The sequence below is a fragment of the Prenolepis imparis genome, unplaced genomic scaffold (genome assembly GCF_030444845.1).
Source record: "Prenolepis imparis isolate NDT839.2.m4 unplaced genomic scaffold, iyPreImpa1.0 SCAF_11, whole genome shotgun sequence".
In the NCBI taxonomy this organism is placed as follows: Eukaryota; Metazoa; Arthropoda; class Insecta; order Hymenoptera; family Formicidae; genus Prenolepis; species Prenolepis imparis.
Window position 1 is genome coordinate 1,251,027 of NW_028141169.1, and position 22,539 is coordinate 1,273,565.

The following is a 22,539-nucleotide window of genomic DNA, read 5'->3' on the forward strand; positions in this document are numbered from 1 at the left end:
GAGAAATTTCAAGTACATGATCGCAATAATAGTCCTTAGTCTTGATTATGCTTTTTGTTTGGGTTATCATTCGCTCTTTCGGACCGCCAAAGCTTCTCGGCGAGTCGCCCTCCACCCGACGAGAGGATCTAACTCTTATTAATGATTAAACCACACCCCGTAATGAGTCCCTGCCAAACTCACGCATCTATGACAGTCCGGGAGGCGGATCCGAAGACGATTTTCGCCGGTCGCGATTGGCCGGACGTTCTTAAAAATAGTCATCACGGGGTGTGACTGCCGCAACTGGCACGCACACACGTATGTAAACGCATGTAAAATATTCCTACTCGCGTCTCTCTTTCGGCGAGAGCCTAAGAGGAGGTGATGCCATGTGGCGGAGGGACCGATACATTACACGAGGCATCTTCGCTCCGTGATCTCCGGCTATGAGAGACTTTCGGATCTGTCGCGTCTGGTCCGACGACCGGCTCGGTTAGTCACGCCGGATACGTATAGGGAAGGAAGTCGCGCCGCCGGTCGAGAATCGACCCTCTTCCTTCCTCGAGTTTCGGAGTTGGGCCTCTGACTTGGAATCTCTTTTTTAAAATTGAGTGCGAGATTTATCTCTTTATCCTTTTATCGTTTTCGCCATCTCTATTCGGAACAAAAGTGCACGATCATCGAGTCGATTGACGCCAAGTATCTTGTGCTCCGTAAAATCCCAAGAATTCAGCTTCGAAAAGTCGAATCTTTCGTCTCTTCGCAATTCATGATTGCTCGCGCATCCGGTCATCCGATATATACGAAGATCCAATGGAAAATCGGACAATACGATAAAGTGAATTGAATAAACTCAAATAACGAGCGACGAAGGAGGAATCTGTCCAATGGTTTTAGCGAATCGGAGCGGAAGATTCCGCGTCTCGGGAACGAAACCTGCCGGGATCGACTCGGAACAAAGTTAATGAGCAAGTTGAAGGAAGAGGAGTTAACTGTAACGAATATATATCGCGAAAACGCGTCCGTGTTCTTGCTGAGACCAGCGGTTCATTATTCTTCCCCGGAAAAGAGACGACAGCTAAATGGGATAGAGAAAAGAAAACGCTGTCGCGATTTTACGTCAGGTATCTTCAACATCGGTCAGCTTCTTCTTCGACCAATTTCTTCATTTATCTTGTGAAGAATTGTCTTTCCTAAATCGATTATTTTTTGACAGACATAAGCGATCGTTTGACGGAAAGTCTGATGATGCAGGTGATTATACATGAAGATACACACGTTACTCGAGAGAGAAACTTAATTAAGTTAAATTAGACTGTCGTAGAAGAAAACTTCGCTCGTGATGAGGTCGCGCGAGGTCGAACACGTGGACGATCGGTGCGTTTTCGCTTCGAGCGACCGGGTACAGTGACAATTCAGCTTCTTGTCGACGAAACTCCGTGAAATGATGACCCTCGTGACGGACGCGGTGCCCTATGCCTACGAAGCGACCGCCAGGTCGCCCTACGACGGTTACCGTCATCACTTGCACCACCATCATCATCATCATCATCATCCTCATCCCCATCGGTATCGGCGCGTCTACGCGCCGACGGAGTCCGAGTATCTGCAGGAGGGATACATTTCCACCCATGTGGACGCGGATGATCGCGCGAGGCTTATCGCTAATAATGCCCCGGCGTCAACCGGCCTGAATTATCGCAGTGACCGAGTCAGGTGAGCGTCTTCGTATTGTGTTTGACTGGATATTAATAAAAGAAAATGAGGAAAAAAAATAAGAAAAATTGTCGAAACAATAAAATGCAGAGCGCATTTTTTCAATATGTATCATATTGAATTTTTGAATAATAATAAAAACTCAAATATAATTAAATATTATTAATTATTAATACTATTAATATAATTAACAACTGTTAAAACTAATAAAATATAATTTAAAAAACATTAAAATATTAATCTTATAATGAAATATAAATAAAATTATAAAATATAAATAAATTATAATTATATCGATCAATTGAAAAAAATGCATTTAAAATTACTATCTTATTCTATTATATCCAATTTAATTAATTAATTTTGCGGTAGAAATACGTCCATAACTCATGTGTGTACGACTGTGTTTTATAATTACGGACACAATTGTGTAAAATTTCATTGTATGAGACTCCACTGTAGCGGTTAACGATTTAAGTCAGCTTATTCCTTTGTAGCGGTTTCCATTTCCGTCAGTACATCGCAACTTCATAGTGTGTTTCGCTTGTATTCGCCTTCGTAGATATGTATATATATATACATATACAAGCTATTTCATGAAGTGGGTATAACTTTAGAAACGAATTCAGCACACGGAAATAATGAAAGATATCCCGACGGAACATCCAGCATATCCGCATATACATTATGCGAAGAAACCATTTGAACTCTGTTGATCCGCAAAATACACGGCTTATCGTGGAAAATTTATTTCATTATCGATAACAAGCAATTTCTCTCTCTTCGAAATATCCAAAATAAATAGAAAATAATTTAAAAGAGCTACGTCTTTTGCAAATATGTACGATTATTATTAATTTTTCAGTGAAATCTTACCGCCATAATCAGTGGAGCGTAAGACGGAGGAGCAAAATGTGAATGTTTCACTGAAAATCATTTTTCAGTGAAATCTTACGTCACTGGTTCAATCAGTGACATTTTCATTGATCTAGTTTAAAAAAGTGAATTTCTAGAACATATTTCGAATATGAAAGATTGACGCATTCGATATGTACTGTCGAAATGAATTCGATACCTTTATTCTGCTCGAAATATATCGGGTTTTCACAAGAGAAACGTGACACTTGATGAATTAGCGCTTTCAAAAGCTTCAGCTACTGATGGATACATATATTCTCTAAAATATGACTAATTGCACTTCATTCGCGAGATGCCACGTGACAAGATTGATCGTCTCTCTTTCGAGGGATTTTTTTTTTTTTTTTTTACTTTTTTCGTCTTTTTCCTTTGCGGCATTTCGTCGTCATTGAAATTGAAATCCATGCGATTGAGTTTGAATTACAATGCCCACTTAATCTGCTATCTATCTACTGTTCTACCATTTCTACTACAGTCTAAAGCTACAAAAAAATACTTCATTGAATAGAGCACATATAGAGTGACAGAGAGATACGATGCTTTTGCAAATTTCTTTCAAATTATCATGATAAAGACTTCAAATAAGATTACAAGCTGTCATTGTCCATTAGTTGTTTGTATATGACAATTTTTTTGTGATGCACTAACAATAAGATTAAGATCAATCTCTTCGAAACTTCCGTATATTTCTTTTAGTTTTTATCTTTATAGAATCGATTTCATTGACAAATCAAATTTATTCGACAAAAACTGTTTTATTATTGAAATGGAAAATTGCAGTATGTACTTTTCATGTTAGTATAATAGCTTTAGTATAACGGTCTATTTGTGTATAATAATGAATAGTGATTACATAACGAGTATTGTATATAAATTATACTATAAATTTTGCATAAAAGTATTTGATATATAAAATATGATATATTTTTTTTTCTCTTTGACATACAAGAGAGAGAACTATTCTCCTTTTTTTCTCTCCTTCTCTTTCTCATTACGTTAAAAATTATCCTTATTAAAAATTCAATAAAATCAATTAACGTTTTAAATATTGAGATACTATATAAAAATATTTAAAAAGCGAGAGTATCTTCGATTACATAAAAGGAAATTAGATCATATAAATCTGCATTTTTGCATAACGTTTCCTCTTCAACTCTTTCCCCTACCTATATGGGTCATTTTCTCTCTTTTTTTTTCTTTTCTTTGAAACGTATCAATCGAGAAGTAAGGGAGTCCGGTTGTTATCTTTCAATGAATCCGACGACGGCTTTACCGCGTATTAAACCATTTTCACTTCGTTGATCGCGTTCATTTCGTCTTTACACTCGAGAGAAGAAAGGGGTGAAGGGGAGGACAACGTCTCTTCCTCGCGATGCGAGAAAATACATCGCGGGACCACCTGGAACGTGTCCAATCGCGGAAACCGCCTCGTGACGGACCTACACGCCTGCGTCCATTATTAACCGCCGTCGCGATAACTAAAGGATGATTAAGGCAAGAATCCGCTAAACGCCTATGCCGGACCTTTCAGCGTTCGTTTACGTCACGCGCGACTCTTACGCATCGCGGTGCGACATCAGAGCTCGTCTTCCGCGGAACGATGACATCCACGCGAAATTTATATCCCAATGCATATGTATATGTGTATAAAATGTACATGTGTATGTATGTTACATTCGTACATAAATTCGCGGATAAAAGCGTTGCGTTCTTTTTTGTTTGCACTGTGCCTGAGCGCGCCATATTATTTCGAAAAACAAATATACGAGGTATCAATTGTATCAAGTTTTATTCTTGGGCTTTGTAGCTTCAAAAAAAAATTTTAATCCACAGATATTTACCGCACAACTGTGCTTTCTCTATCCGATCGTGTTACAGTGTTTCGGTATAATAATATTATATTTTAATTATATTTTCTTTTTTTTTTAATTTTTGCACAAAAGTTGAGATCTGGAATTTATTTTAAAAACATATGTATTAATCGAAAACTACGGAAACATAATAAAATATGACAAAGTACAATATAAATTATATAATATTATATATGTTGAATTTAAAATAAAAGATTGCACTTTTTTAAAATTTGTTTATAAAAAAAACATTTTTAAATATACGTCTCTCTCTCTCTCTCTTTTTCTTTTTTTCTTTTTATCTTTTAAAGCACTCTTTGAGAAAGCAAGTTTCTCGTCTCACGACTGACGTCTATAAAAACAAATTACAGATCAAATCAGTCAATCGTATTTATTTATATTCTTTAAATCGACACTTCAAAGCAGAATGTTAAATTACGTTGATGTATAAATCATAAAATACATCGGTTTTTGGGAAACATCCCGATACAATTTTCTTTATTGCGTTGTAAGATAAAAATAGAAAGAAAATGAAGATAAAAATCTACAAAGCACATATATAATAAATTATCAAGAAAGACACTTGCGTAGCTATTTATAAATTTAAAAAAATTATATTAAATTATATTATCGGCATTAATTGAAATTTACTATAATTAGGAAATTTAATAAAATTAAAAAAGATTATTATAAGTTATTTTATTTTTTTTTTAATTCGATTTCTTTGGTCCGACGAATATAAAGCGATCTCGACGATGTGTTTCCAGATATATTAAATTATCGGCATTAATTGAAATTTAATACAATTAGGAATTAAATTAAGACGCGCGCTACTAATGTCATTAAAAGACCGCAGTATATAATGTCAAATTAAAAAATGATTATTATAAGTTAATTAAAAAATTAAAAAAGATTATTATAAATTATTTTATCTTTTGCAATTCGATTTCCTTGGTCCGACGAATATAAAGCGATCTCGACGATGTTTCCAGATATATTAAATTATCGGCATTAATTGAAATTTAATATAATTAGGAATTAAATTAAGACGCGCGCTACTAATGTCATTGAAAGACCGCAGTATACATATAATGTCAAATTAAAAAAGAAAAAATTAAAAAAGATTATTATAAGTTATTTTATCTTTTTTCAATTCGATTTCCTTGGTCCGACGAATATAAAGCGATCTCCACGATGTTTTCAGATCGCAGTCTCGCTACGCTCTCGACTCGGACGACGCCTCGTCAGTGATATCGGCAGACGCTTCGGCCGACCTCGAGTCCGGCTCGGCGGACGCCGACGAGACCAACGAGACCAGCGAGACCAACGAGGCGAACGAGAGCGAGTCGATCGAGCACGTGCCGCATCCGCACGTTTTGGATGCCGGTTCGCCGCATGGTCCGCGCAGATGCCTTCTGTGGGCCTGCAAGGCGTGCAAGAAGAAGACGGTCACCGTCGATCGAAGGAAAGCCGCCACTTTGCGCGAGAGACGGCGCCTGAGAAAGGTTAGTTATTATTTATCCATTAAAACGCGCGCGCATTCTGCCATGATTTTCCCTTCCGGAAATGTCACTTGAGTCTTTCATCTTATTGTGGAATCATTTATGTCTCTTTTTATCATATAATAATTTTAAAAATCATGACACGCAAACTTATTAATATTTGTGACTCGAAAAGCTTATGGAAAATTAATTATTTTCGATTCTTTCGAAAATTGCGAGTATATTTTTAAAATAATGGAATATTAATATATCGAATATATGACGTACGTCTGTTATTTGTATCATATTTCTCATTTTACACTGAATACACGCACGTTGCTGTTTTGGCCCGTCTGTAATCATTTAAATTTAAAACATGCCGCGCGCGAATCGTGTGTTTTCGAAGTAAACAACCTCAAAGAGAGCGCACTGACGGAAGGAAAACATCTGCGAAGTGGATCGGTCGCGACTAAGCGCCGCTTTCGGACGATTCAAATGACGAATGATGTTTCGGGAATGGGCCCGAGTATATATTAAAGCTCATGGAGTCATTTGAAATTTGACACTCATAGTATCTACACGAGGGGAAAATTTGAGAAAAAAATTTTCATGTATTCCTTCATATACGCACAGTAGAAAAAAGTAACTTTATTATAAATGTAGTGTTTGACGTTTAAAAAAAAATTGGACGATAGATAAAAGCGCACGATTCTCTTCTACTCTCTTAAATTAGACCAGTGAAAATGTCAATGATTAAAGCAGTGACATAAGATTTCCTACAAAAACAATAAATATTTCACTGATACTCAGATATTTTTTTTATAAAATATATTATTAATCAATAATATTATATAAATTTTTATATAATATTTTCATATATAAGACGCGATTTAAAATATCACTGAAACCAGCCATTACTACTAATTGATTCTTTCAATAAGATTTATTATTTGCTTCACTTATAATAATAATTCATTGCTTTTCAGTGATAATACACTGATTTAAGAGAGTCCTTAAAAAAACACAGACGCCCTGTGCATCTCTGTGTATTATTTAGGTCGATAGCGTATTAATGGTTAATTATGCAATTTCTGTCGCAGGTTAACGAGGCCTTTGAGGTGCTCAAGAGAAGAACGAGCAACAACCCTAATCAGCGTTTACCGAAAGTGGAGATACTGCGGAATGCTATTGAGTACATCGAGAGTCTCGAGGCGCTACTGCAGGGAAATCGACCCTCCGGACATCAGGATCATCCTTCCGCTGAGAACACGGTACGTATTATATGCGATAGCACGAATTAATAAGATTAGCATGCACACTGGGATTAGGCTCATTTGTCAGCGGGGAGAATTTCGTATACTCCAGATTCAAATTTCGCATTCAAATCGATCTTGTTAAATATATCATTAATTAATTAAGATACAGCTGTCTAATTTATGATATAATTGCTGACAAGAGTGGCCGCATATATTTTTCTAATTTTTTTGCATTAAACATTTTTAATAGATGAGATTTTGAATTAAACGAAAAGTCATGTGAATTAAGTATCTTATTGTAATTTAAATATCTTATAGTAGGATATAACAAAATTAACGATCCTTGTATAAAATTAAAAAAATAAATTTAAGAAATTGCAATAAAAATTTACAAATAAAATTTTACGCTGTAAAATTTGTGCCATATTGAGTTCGCAATTACTTGAAAGAATGAAAACGTTGTAACTTCTGCAACGAGATGCATTTAAGAGTTACACAGTTCACGCACATGTCTGACACGTGCATCGCATACAAGCTCTAATGGTTTTTGACCCGCGACACCATTAGCTCAGTATCATCGTTCTTTTTTTCTCGAGTGGCCGTAAAAAGAATTGCGCCCGAGTTTCTCGCTCTCAAAAGAAGAACGCGCTGTCGTTTATGATAATTACCATAACCAAAACACTGTCTGTGCAAGTGCAGTTTGCGGCCGTAGAAAGAAATGTTCGAAGAAAAAGGGCGTAATTTTCCAAATGCATATTAAATATGTCCCTAAAATGAACTTTACTTATTCGAAGTCCACAAAATTTTGTTTGCGAAGAGCCTTTTTTTCAATCGCTTCTTATAACTTGGAAATTATGTTGATGCGTCAACATTTTTGATAAGGAAAAATTATTGTGGTTAAAGAATATATCGTAAATTAAATTATACCGGAATATATTATTTCATATCTCTGGCGATGACGTTATAACGTTAAAGAGTTATAATTTTACATATAATTTGTGATATCGTATTCTCGCATTGAAATTTAAAATTAACGCAAAAAGGTCGTGCCGCGAGTATATCCCGACGATGAATTCGCGGATGAAAAGTTTCCAATTTGCTGGTTTCGTTAAGTTTCGCGTTCGGCGACCGTCAGTGATATATCGCGGAGAGATAGACATCTCGGAGCTATTTCGATTTCCGACGTTAATTGGAATGTAATTGTGTTTTTTTTCTCTCTTTCGTCGAGTCAGATATCTCGAACGCGTCATATCCGAGGCTTTAGCCACTTTTATGAAAAATCTATCGATATACGTGCGCGTTTATTGGAATCGCAAATTTCATTATTTCTATGAATATTGCATATGTGTATATATATTATTAAAAAATATTTTTTAAAAATTATAACAAAGAACGATATTCAGTTACAAAACAAAGCATTATCAATGCAATAGATTTGATTTCGAGGCGGAACACCGGTTTGTGTACAAACTTGACGATAAAAATTCTTTGATGGCGTTTCGCAAAGACGATTCCAAATTCCAAGAATCCCGTATATGTTCCGAGTACAACCTGCTGTGTGTTTGATGTTAGATCGCGGTTGACATTCCGGTTTAGATCGAAGAGCAGAAGGGCTCGAATGGCTGCGGACTCTCTGGAGAGATTCTCAGAGGATCGCATAAATTATCCCGGTCTCTTCGGTAGCTCGGAAAGAGAGAGAGAAATAGATCTTCGCGATTGTCGACGAGAGAAGAGCGAGGAATCCAATTGAACTCCGGCGAGAGCTCACTTTCCTCGGGAAAATAGCGGAGCTCGCTTGAAAAGCTTTTAAGTAACATTATCGAGTGATCCCCCGATCAATAACACCCTCCTCCTCTTTGCCGAGGTGAGAAAGATTAGAGAAGGGAGACGGGATTGACCTAATGGGAGAGATCTCTTTCGATTGCGTTGTTTTTTCGGCATTTGAGATTTGTCTCGGGTCTCTCGCGAACTTTATATTTAGCGAAGATACAGAGAGAGAGAGTGAGAGAGAAACGGGGAAATATATATTTCATTGTATAATCCTCTCGGGCGGCCAAGGGGGGTCGGAGGAAGGAGGGGGCAGCAGACTCCCCGTGGATGGCGACGAGTCGCGCCGCGAAATTCCTCTGCGCTCCGCTCAGGAATCCCTTTTCCGCTCTCTCTCGTGATGAAGTTCCGCGGTCTGGGCGTTTCGCGTCTCTTTACAAAGCTCCCCCTCGGATTCTGTAATTTGTCTCGCGCTTTCGTCGACCTTTTACCCCTTTCCCCGTCGTGGCCGACTCGCCTTAACCCCTTCTAAGCGCGACGAGAGAGAACGCGAGAAATGTCCATCGAGGGATTTTCGCTCGATATTAATACTCGGGGATATCTCGCGTGTGTTCGCGTCTCGGGATACACGAGTAAGACGTAATCGATTGACAATGAGAGATTCGCGGTAGAAGGAGCCGATACACATATCCGGGTGCATAATATAATAAAATGGGAAAATTTTAGGGTAGGTATTTAATCGATATTAATGGTATATTAATTTTCATTGTCGAATTTATTTGACAAATATGGCATACAATATGTTTTCGAAAAAGATAAGTGGATTAACTATAACTCTTGTATAGTTTTTTTTCTTGTCAGAGAGAAATAAAGAAATGTGTGACGGTTCTTTATATAATTTATATTTATATCATTGGAAAAACATATACATATATATATATATATATATATATATATACATATATAATAAACATTTATATTTCAAATCAAAAATATTTTATTGCGTTGATATAAATTAATAGAGAAAAAGTTCTCCGATTTTCTAGATCGATCAAAGACTGCATGTTATCAGAATTGATACGAACTAGATCTATTTAATTAGTCTATTTGTTAAAAATCCAAAGTTTATGCGTTATTTGTTTCTCGTTTATATTTTTGGTATTTTAAAAGATTTTTCCCTTTAAATTCGATAATTTAAAATGGCGATGTAGGAATGTCGTGTTAATGATTATTATCTTGTTAATATTACGTTCTGCGTATTTTTTTCCTAAATAATATATTCCATGTTTGCTTTTACGATTTTTACTACATTCCTATAATTTTCATTCTTAATCGAGCAATTTTCCAGACCTCAATTTTTTTGTTCATTTTAAAAACAAAAATAAAAAAAAGTTTTGCGAAACTAACTGCGATAGAAATTTGATATAGAAGCAGCAAATATCTGCGAGCACGAGCTTTTATTTTGAACTCTCGAAGCTACAGAAAGAGGCTAGAATAAAAAATAAAAACGAAATAGTACAAATGCACGATTTTGATAGTTTCTCTCCCGCTATTGTTGTAAAGCGACAACCCCTTTTTCCCTTCGGCCGATCGTAATCGATAACACTACTTATATACCCTGTATCGCACTCTCGTCGAGAGTGTATGTCGAGTGGAGATGTGTGTCGGAGAGCGTTTCACGAAACATAGTACGAGAAGAGAGTCTCTTTCACTCCGAGAATAGTTCGCCGCATATAGATGCGCCTCTTAGGGACAAATAGATGATACGGGACCGAATAAAATGCTTAACGGCTGTGTTGTGCCGCCTGTGGGTGCGAAGGGAATGAATAAGGGATGAAAAAAAAAAAGAATCGAATTCCGCGGATGGAGAGAGATGCGATCAGTATTTGGTGACGCGTCGCGCTGATCGATCAAAGAGGAAAGCGAGAGAGAGACAGAGAGAGAATGCGGCCGACTCTCGCGATTCCCAATCACGGATTGATTCCGCAGATTTCCCTCGTACCCCCGGAATGCATCGATGCGCATTCGTGCTCCGATGGTAGCCACTGACGGGGAAAACGAGCTTTCAATGCCGATCGAAACGATCGCCTTCCTGTTAAGCTCTGATTTCTAGCCACCTGGCTGCATTCATCCCTGTTTCCTTCCTCGACTCTTCGCGATTTCTCTCTCCTTGTTTTTTATTCTTTAATATAGTCTTTACATTTCATTCATTGTTGTATACATTGTCACTTGCGTTTTTATATTTTTGTAGATATAAAAAGACATCGTCAGAAAAGAGATTGAGATGGAAGTTGTAATTCTCCGATGTAATATGTTGATAATTTTATTGACAATCAAATTCAGATACGATCAGAAAATTATTTTAAAATGTAGAATATTGTCGCGAAAAACTTTGACGTTTATCTTCACTCTTTGCTTCTTCGAGATTACATTATAAAATAATGATAGAGATGACATAGGCGTTGTCGGAGCTCAATTCTTCGTGTACGATGACATATAGTGTCAATTCAGATCTCTTTATCGCTGATTTATTAGTTTATTAGTTGATTTATTATTTATTAGTTGCATCATTAATTTAATTAAATTCTCGTGTTTAGTTCGCTATCAGAAATTGTGTAGATATTACAAAAATTATGTATGAAAGGAAAATCTTTAAATAATTTTTTAATATTCACGGGATGAAAATTTTAGCAAAGGCTGCTTTCCTGTCCAGACTCTTCTTTGAGAAATTATTCATTATTTTGATACAAATTAAAGATTAAATATGATTTGACTGAGGAATCGATTAGTCGAATAATCGATAAAAAAAACTCTAAATTATCCCTGCTTTTATAATAAAACTTGTGTATTTTTAAGTCAACACATCTTGTTGTATTTATTATCTTTACATTATAATTTTCAATCACGAAGGAGTAAACACACGATTATACACCGAGTGTAGAAAAAAAGAAGGGGTAGGACGGCGAGAGAAGAAAGAGAGTGGAAGAAACAAATATCTGTAAGAGATTTTTATGCGACGTCAAAGTCGTCTTCTCCAAGATTCTTTCCGCTCGTACGTCCTCGGAGATTTCCTGTAACGCGAGCGAGCGAGAATATCTCTTAAGCGCGCCTCGTATTCCCGGCCGCGCGATTATTCGAAATTTATTCAGTCGTCGCGATCTACGGGGTGCATTATCGCGCCTGTCGGCGGATACATTAGCGACGCTTATATATCCCCCATATAGATGCGCTCGTGTGCGCGTACATCTCTATACCAGAGTCTACGATTTGTGAATAAAGCTTTGGGGAACATTTCGTTTCTGTTAAATATTCGCTTTCTCTCTCATTCTCTCGGTTTGTAACTACGCAGCCCTAAACCGAGGCACGATATATTCTTCGGGGTTTACGACGCTCGCCGCATAAGTCGACCGAGGAAAAATTGTTCTACGCCACGTGCGCCCTTACCGCGTATAAATATTCATTGCACGATACGCGAGACATGCACAATCCACTTTCCCATCACCGCAAGAATAATCCCCGAAGACAATTCTGTATTTAAGAAAATTCGCGTAAGAAAACGCACAATCAAATTATTCAATTAATTACATATATTGAACAATTTTTTCTTAAATTAAAAAAAGAACAGTAAAATTATTCCTCATAGTTTTTTTTTACGGCGAATCCAGTCTCCGAAACTGCTCCACCGCGTGATAATTTTGAGAAATTTAAAATTATTGCGAAAAAAGAGATTTTAATATACTTTATCAGATTGCAGCCTTATAATATATGTAAATGTATGACGTGTTAAAAAATGTTTTAATTTTCCATTCAAAGTGTATTTAATGTTAGAATTTTTAATTCTCAAAAGAAAGTTGTAAAACTTAAAATAAAATTGTAAGTTTAAATAAAATAAAATCATCACAGATAGCTACAGATTAAAGTAGCCCTTTCTCATAACTTAAACTCGAATTTTTGAAAATTTTGACGTAATCGAGCATTTCTCAAATCAAAGTCTCATTGATTATAAAAAGAAATAATTATTTCTTCTCTAATATATTTTTTACTGTTATAATGTTTTTAATGCGCGATATACAAGTTTATAAAAAAATATTGACTATATATTTGTTTAATTTATGACTCTCTGGAGCGAGAGGCCAGTTAGAAGGAGTGTATCCCTCGAAAAAATAATTTCTTTTCGCTCTCTAAATTATAAATTTCTTCTCTGTTCCCTCTTCTTTTTCTTCGTTAGCTTCGCGATGACGTTATACAGTTCACGCGCCACGCGATTTTATTACAGCTTAATTAGAGCCAAATTTGCGCACCGCTCATAGTCACGCGCGTCACCACAATTATGTCATGATTACGTGGGTTTGTATTACGATGCTCTGGCGCGATGTAATGCGTATCACGGGGGCTGTACGAAAGGGCTCTCGCACGTGGCCGGATTAATTGAATGCGATATGGCATTAGCGATTCCGCATCAGACGGCACAAAACACATTTATACACGGTTATATAATTTTAGAAATTGATGCGAATTTATGCCAACTATCCTTTTCGAAGCACGCTTTCAATGTATATTTATATATATCTTATCGATCGGTGTTTATTACGTTTTCTTATATCTTGTGTCGCGCGTTAATCTGTATGAAAAGCGTAAATTGCAATTTTATAATCCCCGAAATCGGAGCCGTTCTTTAAATAAATCTCCCTTCGCTCCTGAAATTACGTCAGAATTCAAATCCTAAATTTGTGCCGCATCATGTCGTGAATCATCCTGTATATGTCTCTCCTGGCATATACGCTGGTAACTGAAGTACTTGGACGACAAAGCTAGACACAGTTTCGGTCCGCTTGTCATAGTGTATTCTCATTATTTAGAGAGGTTGAGTTACGTTCTGTACTTTTGGGACGAGGCCGAAATATCGTGATGGCGGGGAGCTCTTAAGACACTACAAGTGTCTTATTAATGATTGCAATTGCAAAAACAGTGTTTTTACAGTCTGTTTTTTACAGTTCTAATATCCTAAATTATTATGACAGTCAATCTATATTAATGTTTAAAGGCCCGACATTTTTCCATTGAAATTTAAAACTTTTTTAACGTAAAATTTTTGCATATATGCAACCTACATGTAAAGTTTCCAAGTTTGTTCCTGGTCACTATAGTGGCCACTCCGGCCCTCTAAAGGTTAATCAATATTATATACATATTAATATAATAGTATTGGTATATATAATATATATATATTAATTAATATTATGCATATTATATATAGTATAATCAATAATATATATATTTATATATTGATTAATTTTATCATTCTTCTTATATATACCTATATATTTATATAAGAGGCATTATTATGGCAGTCGATATGTTATTTTTTATTGTCATAGCCGTGTCAAGATTTCTTGTATTAAATTCTTTTACTTTTGTGATCAATCTCTTATCACCCTTATTAATGTACATACATATATGTATATTAATAAGAGGATGATAAGATATATATATCATAAAAAATGAAAGAATAATACAAAAGAATGATATGAAAGAATATATCTTAAAAAGAGTGATAAAAAATAACATATCGACTGTCATGATGACAGTTTAAACAGACGCGTTGACTCGTCGCCTTTTCTTTATCATTTTCTACATGACCTCACCAATTAATGCAAACAAGAAGGAATTAAAAGCAAATAAAGCGTGCAGCGGGTTCGATTGTCGATTCGCGCATCCGCCCCGATGCGCTTCCTGCCCGGCCGATGTGACCCAATTTCTCTCGAGCTTAGGGGTAGTTTGGGCCGCGCGGAGAGAAGCAAATTGGGTAACGATAATTCCAGCGATTCCTCCCATGCTGCTTCCCACCTATCGTCACGCTCGCGGAATACCTTCCGGATGATCCTCGTCCGGTAGGATAAATCGAGACTCGACCGGATTTACGGTTTCGCTCGAGTTTACGATCAAAATCTACTTCAACTTGGCTTTTGGAGATTAACCCTCTTGTCAATGCATAATTTTTTTTACCTTTCCATCAATGTATGGGTACCTGGATACCAATTGCATGTTGTCGGCTATTGTTGAACATTTGTTATATTTTTGAAGATTTCCGAATATAAATAATATAAAAGCCCTTTTATTTTCTTCTTACACATTTTTAACATTTAAAGTGGTTTTGGGTACCCGGGATAGAAGGATTAATTCGCTACGTCTACATAGTCGGGAGATTTGGGCGTGTATTTCGAATCGAATGGTCCAGTATTTTGAAAAAAAGTCGGGACAAGACATTGATCGATCTGTCGCGATCTGTGTGTGCTGCGTGAAAATATATACATCTCATGCTCCGATTCCTCCATATCTCTCGGTTATCTGTCTGTCGAATGCAAATCTTGCATGCCGAATTAATGTTCCCAACCATCTTGATCGATGCTTTCCCAGTGGAAGATATTCAGGGAGAAGATAGTTGATCGCGATTTAATTCGAATTTCTCTTTCTCTCTCTCCCCGCAAATCCTCTCTCATCTCTTCCCTTTCCTCCCCCCGTTTCTATTGAGAATCCATTATCCCCGAGCAAGCTCTCGTATTCGATCTCGCGGATAATCCCCGAAAAGCTGTGTGTCCGTTTCATTTTCGCGTGGCGAAACAACTACATTTCGTTCGGCTTTAATTTATTTGTTCTCTCTTATTTACAGAATGGAGAGTCGTCGCAGTATGTGACGGACAGACTTCGGCAATTCTCGGATCCTTTGGCGAGGTTTCAACCAATTAACGGTGAGTGAATATTACTCCATACATACATAGTTGCTTATACAAATTTAGGGAAAATATTCAACGCCATCCTCTCTTTCCCCCCTTTCTCTCCCTTATCTCGCTTTAGATCCATCTGACGTATCTCACTTTTAGCGATCATGTAACCGGAGTTATACATATAATAATAAAACGACGATATACGCACGGAAACGTCAAAGTTATCGCGATAATATTCTTTAATTGTTAACTTTAATAACGTTGCAGTCATACGATGCGAAGGATATTTATGATAGTTCAGATTTCAATACTAGACAAAAATATTATTATTAATAAATAAATTATAATAAATTATTAATTAATAAAATTTTGTAAATATTATGAAGATATACACATTTATTGCATTTTACTTTCTCAAAATTTCTTATTTGCTTCGAGTTATAGCGCGAGTTAAACTTTTCTTCTCCACATTTTGCAGATTTTGCTTTACTAATGTAATCCTCCTGTTTACAATAGACTTAATTGTAATTGAAAAAAAATATATTAATAACAGTTTATAATTAATTAATATTTTAAATACTTAAAAAAAGATAATAAAAAAATAATATGTTACTTTCTTTCTTATATCCGAAAAAAAAGAAACCGTCAAACTGTCTTATTGATAATTATAAATTAAAATGAATCTGGCTCTGCGAATTTCCAATCGGGGAAGGATCGTCCGGGGATCCTCTTCATCCTTAAACTCGCGTGCATTCTGGTCACGATTATCGCGGATATCATTATCTCGCGACTGGAAGAGTCGTTAGAGACAAGAGAGTATTCCCTTCGCAGCAGAAACGTCGAGTACGATCGGGTCTCACCGCGGATTCTGCTCTCTCATGACTCGTCCTGTCACGCAAAAAATCATCAACATCTGCATCGCATAAGGCAGCATCAGCGCGCGATCGTTAGGCGGCCGTTGCGATTCTAAAGCCCGTAAGATTAAATTCGCGTTCGTTGCACGCGTCGAGTAAAAATAGGCGGGTAAATGTATTTTTCTGATACAGTGTGCTCCCCCGGAATCGCCGGATGTACTCTTAATAAATTCTATGACAAAATTTTTATTCCTTTTTTTTAACAAAAACTTAATGAAGACACTCGATATTTTTATATATAACAAGCTTTTAATTTTTCCATTATAATTTGATAAATGAAAATTAATATAAATTTTATATATGAATTACACGCATGTGTATGTGAAGACATAAAATTGCAAATTTATAGAACCAAAAAATTTATTCTATGTCATCAACATTATACTTAAAAAACATAGCGTTGTAAAATGCATTTTTTCAAAACAAAATTATTATTGGACAGTTTTGAAAGCAATCATTTTATTTTGTCAGATTAGCGCGATGTAGACTATTAAAAAATATTAAATAAAATATTATTCTTATTATAATTATAAAACAATTATATTATATAGTATGTCTGCGAAAAATAAGTACACAATTGACAAAACAAATATCGATTTATTCCACAAGTAATTATAATTTATTTTGTTTTGCTAATTATACAAGAATAACTAACATGATCTAAAAAGCATAAGAGACAAATTAAATAGAATATATTTCTGCGAAAATAATATTCAAATATATACTTTTATTGATTATACGAGTGATATAATTATTTCGATTGATTACTTGATATCTCCAACAAGAAATACAATCTTTGAAATATTTATCGTGTGATTCCTGAAATCTATAATACTAAATAGAATTTTAATTAATATATATATACTTAAAATATATATATACAAAAGAGAATTATATTATATTAATTATTTATTTTTAATATTAACATTCTTTTATCTCTAGTAGAAAAATAATAGAGATTGCATCAATATTTTTGTTTTTTATACAAATATCATATTTTTTCAATCTCTGATGGTTACAGAGGAAAAAAGCAAAGTGCAATAATCTTATAGAAACAATATTTATATGGATCCATATGGAAACAATAAATCAGTGTATCGCGCATGAAAATATCGAAGAGAAGACATGTGGCCAGCGGCTATAGGTCAGATACAAAAATAATATCTCACTTTATTTGTTTAATAAATGTGAGTCACGCGATTGGTCGGACTCATGAAAAAATAGCTCAATCGTAACCAAATAGCGAGAAACGTGTAAGATATAAAATCGGAGAAAAATGCCATTTTTGTTTCTGGCTGTGATTTTGTTCAGCGAGAATAGCAATTAATATTTCTTCGGGGAGAAAGGAAAGAGATATTTCTTCGGATATATAGAAATGGAAGGGAAGAACACCCGCGGATATTAACAGAGCAGGATCGCATCTTGCACGATCTTGTCGTGAGATCACCCATGTATTAACGCGTGTATTAACAAAGTAAACCGCGACACGGATGATCTAAAATGGCGCGCTCTTTCTCTCTTTCTCTCTCTCTCTCCGTACAGGTATTTTTAAGTAGATTAATGTCGGACACGCGACGGCGCATTAAGCAGATCGGTATTAATGAGATTTGTCACCCTTGAGTGACACTCGGTCGCCGTTCGGTTACACTCGGCCGCTATAGATAGCCCACCCGGGCGCGCGCGCATTCTCTCTCTCTCTTTCTCCTTCTTTGCGTACATTTCCCCCACGGAAATATGTCGCGCCTACGAAAATCTTCGGTTGTATACATATATGTGGAAACTGATGAGATTATCCGACGTTGCATTTGCGGGCCCGTTTGGCTAAAAGAGCAGAGCGAGTTTTGTCGGCGGAGAGGAGAATCTGGGTAATCGGACAGAGCATCGTCTCGTTGACATCGGATGTAGCAGCGAGTTTCAGACGAAATCCCCCGAATGAAAGGAGGATAGAGAGTACTGTGTACTTATTTGAGAATTCACGAATTTTCCTCTTACACACTCGGGAGAAGACAATTTACAACGCTTGGATAACATGAGTGAAAGAGTTATTTTAAGTATAAAATTAAGAAAACCAAAAATATATTGATTTATTAAAAAAAAAATCAAAGCGAAACTGATACATTAATTGATATATTAATATATTAATTATAACAATCTTATTAATAAATCATTAATAAGATAATTAATTAAAGAAATGATTGACGACATTCTTTCGCGATACTGTATTAGAGTAAAATTAGTATTTTAACATAAAGAACAAATGTTCAAAACAAGATGGGATTTGATTTATCGGACAACTTTAGAAAAATTGTAGTAAAATCTAAAACTCAATAGAAACGAAGTAATTTGGTTTCAGAATTCAAACAGAGCTCTTTAGTACTCGTATTAGTTTCAAAGAGTTTCTCTCTTGTTTTAATCAATATTCTAATATAATAATTAAATCCTACTATTATACTGGATAATTTGCTTTTCGATTACTTTTTACGAGTCAAAAGGTTTGTTTTCTATTGTTTTTGGCTTTCGAAAAACTTTATCCCGCTTCGCGCGCTTCAAACTCTCTATTAAAAGTTTGCGCAACGTCCTCTGAACGCGAAAGGGTTAAAAATCGCTTTGCCGCGTCCGCTTTGCCCGCCCTTTCCGTGTCAGGTAGTAAACCGTATGAGTATATAAGCCTTGACTATGGAGGCAACAATAACCTACCATCAAGCCGGTGTCATACCCGAATCTTTATTCACGGAGACACTTTATGTGAAAAATAGAAATTTCCATTTTTTTTCCTTTTATTTTCCCTTTCTCTTGTACTTTAATGCAGATAATGTGTCGATACGCGCTTTTATTTCGGAGAACGGATTACGAAGAGCTTTTAGATGACTGGAACATAAAGACATTTGAGGATTCAACGAGAGCGCTCGATTAATGGATTCGGACGGATACTTGATATCCGGTATGCGGGGACAAAAGAGATAACAAATCCAATATGCTCGGTTGTGTTTGATTCGACTTTTTCAGATATATACGCAAACTCGCACTTGCTTTGAAATATATGTATTGAATATTCACTCTCTTAACTTGCCTATATTTTTCACGGTGAAAAGAAAACCTTTGAAGGTTCTGATTTCTCTCCCTCTCCCTCTCAAATTTATGCAATCAGTTTAGTATACAGATTTTATATTCACTGACTGAGATAATAGAAAAGATTGATGATATTTATTTACTTTCGACATTTGTCAATCACGTGGTCCGAAGTCGAAGATTGATTATCCTCTCTGTCTCGTTTTCCGAAAATCGATTTTTAAAAGATATACTGAAAAAATTATATTCTCATTTTAAGACTTTCTCATTTATTTTTAAAATACTCTCTTCTAAAATAAGGATCTTCTCATTTTGAGAGGAAAATTCTTAAAGATTAAGGTATCAGGTATTCCTAATTTATAAAAATGTAGATAAAATGAGATTTAATTTTACATTAACAAAAAGATACATTATTTTACAGTACACAGGAAAAAAAAGACTATAAAAAAAAGCATAGATATAGATAGACCGAACATAAGCCATGAGACCTGAGTCCTGAAAGATTAAATTGTTATATTACACGTCACTTTTTTTAGAGGATGTTTTAGAAATTTTCACTTAAAAATATCTGTTATAAGGATTTTACAATATATTTTATAATTCTCTTACCTTGAGAATACAATTTTTTCGGTGCGGGTTTTCGACGTACAAATGAGAGGTGAAACTATGCGCTGCTTTTTCGGCCAACTTCTCCCTAGCGAGGATGTTTCGAAGACGCGATACGACGCGTTTTCGAGATAAATTATTCGGGAGGGCGCGGTCCCATTTTCCGGTCGACCGCCTGCACAATTTTGATCGCTCGCGCGCCAAGAAAGTCACGATTCAGGGAACTCGATCCTCGCAATCGATTTTCTTCCCCGACACTTCGTCAGTCCGTAAGTTAAGTTTGCGTGTCACAAACAATCACGCTGTTGATCTCGTTCGGGCTTGAAACTCGTCAAGCTCCTGATAAGTGAAAGATGCGCGAGAATATCAAGTGCCCGGCGTATTTTCTTCATTCGCTTTCAAAACAATGTTTCCAAAAGTATCACAAAAATTATATAAAAAAATCAGGTATGAAAAGAGCTAATAAGAACCACGCAGATATTAGATGCAATAAAATTGTTTTTAAATTTCTCTTTAATTATTTAAAAAAATTTTTTTACTAATCGATATATGAAGATGGTCCAAAAAAAGGATCGAAATGTTTAAAATAATTAAAGAAGAATTTAAAAACAATTTTGTTGCACCTGATTTTTATTAACCCTTTTTATTCCTGATTTTGTATTTATATATCAGAGCCTTTTTAATTTCTTATATTATAAATTAAAAATATGTTTTTAAGTCGATTTAAACGATTTATATTCGCACTTCCGTTTAGCGTTTAACGCTTGAGTTCCGAGTTTTATTCGAGATTGCACAATTAATTCAATTTACTTCTAATCTCGGTTATAAAGTGTCACAATAACGATAATTGTTATTTACGTTAGCCATCAAGCGTTAACAAATTTATAATTCTCATCATTTATATTTCTCAACACTTCTCCCCAAAAGATTTTCGCTTCTACGCGCATCATCGTCTACCCGCTCGTAAACACTTAATATCGTTCGTGTAAACGCTATTAAAACCGTCGAGATTAAGAGCCTCTTGATGTATCCCGCCTACATTTAACCGAAAAGTATTGTTATAATATATATCGTAAAACGTTAACGACCGACGTTTAAATGTTTTTTTTCTCCTTTTTTTATAACTCAACATTCTCCGTCTTTAATATTGTAAATTAAGAAGAAAAAAATTATGAAAGAACGGACATCAGCGGATAGAATGCTCGTTAAGGGAAAATCGAGATCCCCGGATCCGATCAATGGTGTATAATGAAAATATGATACGCAGCGGTGTATAGCAAGTATTGCAAGTAGAACGGTTAGGCGGAATGCTCGTTAAAGGAAAATTGAGATCCAAATCTGATCGAGGGTGCATAATGAAAATACGATACGCTTCAGCATCACGGGATATATCGCGTCATAGAGACGTAAACATCCATCTACGCGCGGGTGGCCGACTATCAGGGTGGCGAGGTAACTCCAGAGAGAGGATTTACATATGTCCTCTATTAAATTATTGCGACTACCCTCGCGCGCCGATGAGGGAAGGACGGGAAGAGCGCAAGGAAGAGGGAGATATAGGCGGCAACCGAGTACTTGGACATTTATCCCCACGGCTATTTCCGTGAGACACTTGTAATGTTTTCGTTTTTCCCCCGTGCCGAAAATGCGACGGGATTAATTGGCCTACATTCTGAAAATAGACGAGCACCGCGAGACGCGCGCGAGTCAGCGCGCGAGCAACGTTGCAACAACATTCGTCAAAAGATTGCCCATCTTTTCTTCTCTCGCGCGACTTGGGAGTCTTTAGTCTTTAATAATGTCGCGAGAAACAGTTTCTGTATCTTTTCCGAAATGTCTCGTTCCTTTCAGCGCGAGGACTATAATTAAGGGAGACGTAATTAGTCTTCTTCTCTCTGCTTCTTAATTTCTTTGCGATATCGATGACAAAAATTAACACAAGTTTTAGAATTGATATAGGTACAAGTATATATATTCCACATTACTCAAAATAATTATTATAATAATAAATAATTAATACTTGGATCGATTTTTAGTATTAATTGTGTAAGACGATTCTCGTGGTTCTTCTACTGGCTTCGGTTTCCGACATTAGAATTTTAGCATTGTCGACACGCTGTCACAATATGGTTACTCCGAGCGTGCAAGAGCATCGGGCACGTCAACCGCTGTCACGTGCGCTGCGTATCACGTTGACTTCGTAATAGTTTGCGAGAAGATACATTCTCCTCTAAACGTTGACACGTGCATGTGTA

General features: G+C 35.9%; 1 protein-coding gene across 1 annotated transcript in view; it reads left to right on the top strand.

Annotated features, from left to right (window-relative positions):
* The first annotated feature begins 362 nt into the window (after positions 1-362).
* Nau (myogenic-determination protein nautilus) overlaps positions 363-22,539 on the top strand; it is a 35,497-nt gene continuing 13,320 nt past the window's right edge. The window contains exons 1-5 of the mRNA XM_083049262.1: positions 363-1,236; positions 1,297-1,698; positions 5,671-5,971; positions 7,048-7,218; positions 15,641-15,719. Of these exons, the coding sequence (XP_082905388.1) occupies positions 1,427-1,698; positions 5,671-5,971; positions 7,048-7,218; positions 15,641-15,719 (823 nt within the window). The 5' untranslated portion in view covers positions 363-1,236; positions 1,297-1,426. The remainder of the gene's footprint in view (positions 1,237-1,296; positions 1,699-5,670; positions 5,972-7,047; positions 7,219-15,640; positions 15,720-22,539) is intronic.